The following is an 8,443-nucleotide window of genomic DNA, read 5'->3' as shown; positions in this document are numbered from 1 at the left end:
AGATAAGTTATAAATGAATTTTGTGGATCACAGTGCGGAAAAGTTCATCTTACGTATGTAAGACATTTTATTTTTTTTATTTTTGTACGGGAAGTGTATCCAAATTTCATCGCATCGCAAAATAAATGTCAGATTCGTTTTCTCGCACCAAAAAAAAACCCTAATACCGATTTTCACAAAAATTGATCATCTACCAAAATAGCCCAAAATGAAAACTGGCGCTTTTTGAAGTTGCAAAAACTAGTACAGTGTTTTATATCGCCCCCATTGAAAAGTGCTCCATTCGGTTTAGCTGTCCCAAAAGTGAACTTGTATACTTTGTGTATTTCCGATTTAAAAGATCTTGTGAATAAAAACACATTCCGCTCAACTTTGGATCAAAAAAATCTTTTCATCAATCGAGATTTTGCTTGTCTTCTCTCTTCTTCTCCAAACTCCAAAAGTTCGATGAAAAAATTCAAAAAAACTACGTTGATGAATAAATTTGTGTCAATTAAAAATGCAATTGGCATGCGGTAGACGTGGTGCATTTGTTTATTGTGTAATTGATGTTAATGAATGTGATTTGAGCTCAATTCACTTTGCTCTCGCGCTGCAAATCGAAAATTTATGTGAATATAAATGTGGCTACTGCACACGTTTGCTCTTTTTAATTGGTGTCATAAACAAAGAACCAAGCCATTTAAAACCAATTGAAATCAAGTGGATGGTATTGTGTATAAATTGGCTGTGACAAGAATGTTGTGTTCGCGTTTCGTTTGTTGCTAATTGCCATCCGTCGGCAAACGAAGATTGAAAATGTAAATATTTATTTTTCGACCGGAGTGCGCGCTTCATAATAATCATCGAATGCGTACTACTTTAGTTTGAATGGTGCGATCGTCAATTTTTATATATATATGTAAACATGAATTGAGCCGGTTGTCATCCAGTCGTCAATCAACATAAATAAAACAATTTTATTTATATGCGTGCAAAAAAAACACGAGAATTAAATTAAATCGCCTTGTATTACAGTGTGCATTCTTATTTTAAATTCGCATATATTCAAATTGAAATGTATACACATGCATCAATCGGAATAGGCAGAAAGAGAGAACAACAAAAAAAAAAGTCGATGTGGCAAAATACTTCCATTAGCATTTATATTTACATTTTAACGAAGTATGCGACACACACGTACACTTAGAAATTTATCATTGACATTGTCACACGTAGAATGGAATAAAGGAATACTGGGAATGAAATCGAAATGAAAGAAAGGAATAAGCAAGAATGGGAAAGATGGTGCCGAGGGGAAAATAAAACGTTTTTTTTTTCTATTTAATGCGCTCAGTAATTCAATCTGCTGAAATCCTCATTCAAATAACGTAGATTCTTTTGTCAGATGATTGTAAATAAATAATAAATATTTTCATTTTAGAAAAAAGCTCTTTTCATAATTTACTTCTTAATTTTCTTTGAAATATAGGTAGTCGTATTCAACTGATTTGAATTTAAAGCATACACTTTACATTGAAACCATATAGAGGCAGTCAGCCATGGCTGGAGCGAGGAAGGACAGGAATGGGAGTAAAGGAAATGAATGAAAGAGAGCGATTGAGAGAGGAACGAGAGAAAGAGGGAGAGAATGGGAAAGAGAAACAGAGTTAAAGAGAGAGACGTGGAGATAGAGTGAGAAAGAGAAGGAAGCGACAGGCATAAAAGAGAGGTAGCGATAGAGAGAAGAAAGAGAGAGAGAAAGAGGAGATGCGAAAGATAGAGAGACAAGCGGGTATGGATGAGAAAAACTCTTGCGATAGTATCAAATATACAATCAATGAGCTGTGATTGTATATCTCCACACTCATCCACGTTTAATGAAATACAAAACTTCATTCAATGCAACGACACTGAAATAAATATATTTTTTTTGTTTGCAATTTGCAAATTTCAATAAAAATGCAAACACAAATAAATTGATAAAATTTTGATATGCGACTGTCACTGAATGCAGAGCTTGCATATAAATTGCAATTTCTATCGAATTCACCGAACCAACGAATCCAATGAACAACTCATTTTCAAACATATATATGAAAAACTGTGCGAAGAGCATTACATTTCGGTGTGATTGCAGTGAATTTAATGATGTTTACTGTGTGAGTGTGTGTTTTTGTTTCGAAGAAAATGGTGGCGGTTAGCCAACTCCCGTTGATGCAGATATGTTGTATGAGAACATTTGTGTCATGGCCAATACACCAAAATGTGTGCTACCTACTGCGAATGCAGTTGGGCTTTCATTTCTCTCTGTCAGCGAACAATGTTGGACCCATTCATGCGATACCATTTGCAAAAGTGAAAAATAATCTAATAATGCCAACAGAAAATAGGAAATAAAAAATGCACTGCAAAGTGGTCGGTGCTGGTGTAACCATCGTTTTTAGAGGAAATTTAATGGCTTTCTCTATATGACCTTAGCCAGAATTGAAAAAGAATGAGAGAAACAAGTACTAAGCTACATTGCAAAACGACTGTTGTTTTTTTGTCATACCATTCGAAGAATTGCCAGCATCAACAAATTGGCTCTCTTTCCCATTTACTTCGGTCCTTTTTTTATAAATGCAAAAAGCATCTTCAACAGAATATGCAAAAGTATTGCTTTCGATTACGCTTAATGATCAAAGTGAGAGTTTTTTTAGTCCTTTACTTCAAGTAAATTATGATTACTTTTCTTATGAATATTAAATGCGGAAAGTAATGGTGATAGACACACACACACAAAATGCTTTCCTATTGAAATGGCACTTACAAACAGGAAATTAGCTGGTTTGAATGGAGTTGCAATACATCCAGAAAGAACGAGACAGAGATAGAAAGGAACGTGTGAGAGAGAGAGGGAGATAGAGGGAGACATAGAGAGAGGGAGAATGAGAATAGTCAGAGAGCAGGAAATTGGAACAGAAAACACTTGTGGATTTTATCGCGAATTTTTATCGAAATGATTCGCGCAGGTAATAGAGGTAATTTCTGTACTTATGAATGCATTTTCTGTTGTTTTGCTGCACTTTCTGCGGATTTTTTTCTCGCATCGGAGGAAATGGAGGATACTGCCAGGTTATGATAAATTGGGTGAGGGTAAGAGTGGAGATAGGAATGAAAGTAAAGAGGAAGGAGCGGAGGACTAAAACGAAAAAAGGAAAGAGGCACTCTGTTTGGCGAGGGGCGGAGGAATACCAAAAAGAAGAAGAAGGAAGGGGAAGAAAAATACCGCAGAAAAGTAAATGTTCGGTAGCAAAATCAGAAGATTCAGCAGTATTCGTATTATTTTCGTCGCGTAATAAGTGTCACCATGGTATATACGTGCATTTTCCATTTTCTTTTCAATTCATCGGGACGCAAAATATGATTATTTATGCATTTCTAAGTATGCATCGTTAACTTGCTTATAAAACAGCGTTGTTGATATTTTGCATTTTAGAAAAATGCCATATATGATTTATCGTCTGTTACTCCTGTTGACTAGCTCCATCGTGATAACCGACCAGTATTTAATATGTGGTATCTGCTAACCATATACCCAATAGCATAAAATACACCGTACCTTTCTAGTGGATAAAATCTTCTATCACCGATATGCAAATTGGTACATAATGTTGACGCGTAAGTCTTTGTTGAAAATAATGTAAAAAGGCAACAAAGTGCATGGCAAATTTATATGCAAATTCATCGAACCGTAAATGTAATGAATATTCGATGCATTTATGAATGGTATGAACGGACGTGCGAGGTACAATGCCATGAAATTTGTACATATACAAATTACACACTTTGTTCAACAAACTATTGGTGGGAAAAATTTTCAGTAATTTCGATGTGTCAATCAGAAATGCATTTTGAAAATATTCAGCTGCAAACCAACACACACATCGATTGCACTTTAAATAGCAAACATCTCACTCACGTTCACCGAACATGTTCAATATTACGCTGTTTTTCCATTTCAACAACGTTGTTTTCTCATGCTCCCGCCTTTTGATCACATTTTGAATACTTTCAATTCCATCGCTTAACGACTTGAATAAAACCCACAATAAATCACCGCGAGCATCGTCATCATTTACATTTTAGTCATTAAACTATTTCCATTACGGAAAACGTAATAATGTTTGGTAAAATTAAGCGTAATAATGTTCATTTTTTGATTCCATGATAAAGATACATTTTGATTGGTTAATTTTTTGATTACTGGTTTTATGCGCACATGCACGTATTATGTTCCAACTTTTGTTGACGGAAATATTTGAAGCCACAATCAAAGAAATTCAAGGGTTTCATGATATCTTGGTTGTATTGTCGAAAGCAGAATAAAATCGATCCGAACTTACCTGAAACGAAAAAAGAAAACAAAGTTAACGTTGAAGGATTGAAGGTAAAAAGTATTCATGTGAAAATGTTGTTATTAAAAAGTAATGAATTTTAATAATGGAACTGTTGTCGATTATTGTGTGACGTCCCATCAGTACATGTGGTAAAAATATGTTTAAATGAAGTATGAAATTTGCATATATTAAAAAATATTTTCCTACGAAAGGAAGCTTTCATTTTGCGTACAACAGTAGGGTTCATAGCAACTTAATTCATAGTTGATTGGATATAATTCGAGCTCTTTGAACAATATTTACTTTACAGCGTAACTATTTACTTTACACACACAACTATTACCTCCCCGCACATACCGCTGTGTCAAGTTAAGGATTTCTTCAATGAATACAGATATTCAACAATGTATGGCTACTTGTAACCAATTCGACACAACATATGTACTCATCATATTTACATCTTGTTGATGTAAATTAAGTAATACACCAATTTTGAAGCACAAAATCGTGAGTCACTATGGAAATTTGACTCCTCTACAGTCTGAGACTGTTTTTAGAGAAAAAACACAAGGTGTGCGGAGAAGTAAAAAATTCGGCGATCAGGCGACCAATGGTGATCGAAACCAGTAACATGCCAAGATTTTATTCAAAAAACGATGTTTGCTAGTGTCGAATTGGATGCTTTCGCATATTTTAATCTTCAACCGAACTAACGGTAAGTTACTGACCATGTTCACTGTCATATGCGTTAGACAATATGTTCGGATTTTCTATAATCAAGAATCTACAAGCGTCATGAACTTGACCCTTACTCATTTTGCATCGACGAAGTGAGTGTGCTTTGGAGTAAATCGATGTAGTAAGTTCATATGATTGATGTCAATTTAATGCAGTGATCTGAAAAAAATCGCGATTATTTTTTTTTTTGCATGTACAATTTTTCAAGTAAACGAGTTAAATGACTTCATCTAATGGATTTTGACCCATCTCTGATTCAATATTTATACATGCGAATACGTGATCTCATCTTTTTGAATATTCTTGATGAATAATTCAAAACTGATAATTGAAATGTTTTTCTGTTCAACGTTCATCGATGATAATTTTTGATTTAATGACTCTAATGACGACTATATCACGAAAATGGCGCTTAAAGTTGCAATTTTGCAGAAATTTTTCAATAATGATCATTATCAGTTGAGGGGAAAAGTGGCATGAACATGAAAATCTCAAAGTCTCATGAGATTCATTGGAGTGACCAAATTTTTAAAAAATTAACTCAAAAGTTTCCATTTTTTCACAATTACGAGACTCTTTGTGTTTGGAACCGATAAACGATCTGTCTTTTTTCCTTCTTTCAGAAATGAATGATTCGAAAAAAGTTGTGTTCCGTTTCAAAGTTTAAATGAAAATTTTCGATTCGGAAAAACATGATGATAGCGATGTGTTGATGATTTTATATTCCAATCGACACTCAACAATTTTTTTTTTGTTCATGAAAATCATAAAAAATAATTGCCGGAAATTGTGTACACGATGCCAATGCAAACAATATACCGTGGTGACCACTTCAAAAATAAATCACGAAATCACGATTGGGCCATAAAACAGTAATTACTATGAGTATAAAACAAGAACTGTGTTTGTTTTCGATTTGAACTGATTTAACCAATCTTGATAAGAATTAATGTGTTTCGACCAAATCGGGTAATTAAACTTAATTGCATGTTGTGTATGTGCACTAATAACATTTGTTGAGTCACTATAGCGATCGAATGTCGTAGTTTTTGGCGTTGATTTTCATATGAAATCGATATCGCACCAATAGAATTGAACTTACTTAGCATTTGAACGACGGTATCAATTTTTTCTCGAAAAAATTCCGACATATTATGATTTAAACTACACAATGAGAGGCACTTATTGAATATCACAAACAAAATTCAAAAAAAAATGTTTAGAAAAAGTTCTCATTCAGTCCAGATTGAAGTTAATATATATTTTTTGTTGATAAAATGTTGATCCGACGGTAGAATTTCAAAGGACACACGCGCGCGGTACAAGAGATTCAATTAATGCACATGAGAGTGAGTGCGTTTTGCTTGGTGTCGATATTGACGTCTGAATGTTGACTAACATCGTTCAAATCAGGCCATAGAGCATTTAGCACATAAGCATCCCATTTCGAGAACATTGAAAAAAAAAACATGGAAAATGCTCTCACCACACTCACTCTTGCTCTCGTTCACTCTCGCTCGTTCTCCCATCGGCACATCGACAAAATTTATTCAAGCGAACATCAAATTGGCAACACATGTATGCGTACAAAATGTGTGTATGTGCGGTTTTGATGCGATTGAGTGTGTGCGAGATAACAGAGATCGGAACGGGAGAGAGCGGACGGACGCACGGTCCATTTGTCTCTCATGTTTACATGCGCGCTCATCGATTAAAGATAACCTATTGAGCCAAGCACATCGACTTAAATTCCTTTGATTATCTGTTGCTCGTATTGCTTTCACTCAACGCCTTCGGAGTGGCTATCACACACATACTCCGTTTTTTTTTTCGCATCGAATACATAAATTAGTTTCGACATTATTTCGAGCTATTTTTTGATCAATAACTCTTTCGGTAACACGGACCTCAATGCTTTTTTTTTGTTTTGATCTGCTCCAGATTCTCTCAGTTTTCATGTCTGTGAGAAGCTCACATCTGGATGATATCAAATATGCTCATCACTCGAATATCATTTCGCAGATTTCATTGCCGTCGATCGATGTAAACAAAACATTGATCGCACCAGACATAAATATCATCCAAATGATATCGTTCAATTTTTATTCGCCATATGCCATCCGATTTGTTTACATATTTTTCATACATACTGCATCATTTCAGTGATTTTGTTTTTATGAAAACACATTTTTTTCAACAACATGCGACTCATAAATTATTAATTGCACCAAATACATTTCGAGCAAATCGCGCAGTCAATTTTAAATATATCTCTTCGCTTTCGCGTGTACACACCCATATTAGTTTGAAACTGACGTAAGAAAGTTTTTTTTTAATTCACTGTATAATCAGGACAAAGGTCTGTCATTACGACAAAAAAAAAATATGAAACTGGAGCCGAAATTGATAAGAGGAATGAAGTAATCAGCGTAGAAAAAGAAAACAAACGAAACAAAAACAAGGCGTCAAACAATAGGCGAGGAAAACTCACAATTTATCGAAATTTTCATGCAATTCGGATGCGATAAAAGATGCTAATAAAAAAAAAAAAAAATTTCAAAGCGGATTTTCGTGGAATTTTACAAACGAAATATGAAATTCCCTCATTAAAAGCTGAAAAATGAACAAAATAAGAGACATTTGATGGAAAATTCGTTGAAGTTTGTTTCAAGCAAGACGATATTTGTTTCAAGCAATTCATAAATTGGAGGAAAAATGATAAAATTTAAATATTTGCACGAAATTCTTGGAAGAAAAACAAAAATCGAACTGAAAACTCGTGGAATATATTAACGATTATTATTCTTTTTGCATCAAATATTCAAAATTATTTTGAACGCCAGCTTCTGGCATGTCCCGTCTTATATTGGGATAGATATTTTATTGATGTTGTTCTGGAGAAGAAAGATTCTTTTAAAAAGAAAAGAGCAGACTTCTTTAATTTAACTCAAAGAAGTGTATGAAAGATGCTCCGCTCTTATTAAGGTAAAATGGTACGAAAAATTTAAGTGTGTTAATTTGATTAAATAGAATTTTTTTCTTTTTCGTTCGGAATTTTTTAAGAACTTTTCAGAGAACAGTATTTTTTACTCTGTGTAAAAAACCAAAAAGTGGATAGAGGTATTATAGGCCGTGGTGGTGGGGCCTTTTTCTGGTGAGTGCTCTTTCTTGTAGTCAGGTGCGAAACATGAAAAGCCATATGGAGTAGGAGCAGGCATTCACTAGTGTCCGCATCCCCGCGGTGTCAATAACAGCTCTGGTTGGAGAAAATATGGTCATTGATGTTCATTGTATGAGAATTGTACAATTCCCAATCTGTTCAATACCCGTTCGAACAATCGGCG

At 34.4% G+C, this 8,443-nt stretch overlaps 1 protein-coding gene across 4 annotated transcripts in view; it reads right to left on the bottom strand.

Moving 5' to 3' along the window:
* Positions 1 to 8,443, bottom strand: part of LOC116342276 (calcium/calmodulin-dependent protein kinase kinase 1) — a 101,153-nt gene that overhangs the window by 74,985 nt on the left and 17,725 nt on the right. Inside the window, exon 1 of one of the 4 annotated variants that reach the window (XM_031769785.1) lies at positions 6,202 to 6,474. The exons of the other annotated variants lie outside the window; for them this stretch is intronic. Within the exon in view, the coding sequence (XP_031625645.1) occupies positions 6,202 to 6,250 (49 nt within the window). The 5' untranslated portion in view covers positions 6,251 to 6,474. Of the gene's footprint in view, positions 1 to 6,201; positions 6,475 to 8,443 lie in introns of those variants that run through there. 4 annotated transcript variants of the gene reach the window in all.

The sequence above is a fragment of the Contarinia nasturtii genome, unplaced genomic scaffold (assembly GCF_009176525.2).
Source record: "Contarinia nasturtii isolate CC-2019 unplaced genomic scaffold, AAFC_CNas_1.1 Cnas_scaffold_861, whole genome shotgun sequence".
NCBI classification, from domain to species: domain Eukaryota; kingdom Metazoa; phylum Arthropoda; class Insecta; order Diptera; family Cecidomyiidae; genus Contarinia; species Contarinia nasturtii.
The sequence above is the reverse complement of the archived record's forward strand: the minus strand, read 5'-3'. Positions and strand labels throughout refer to the sequence as shown.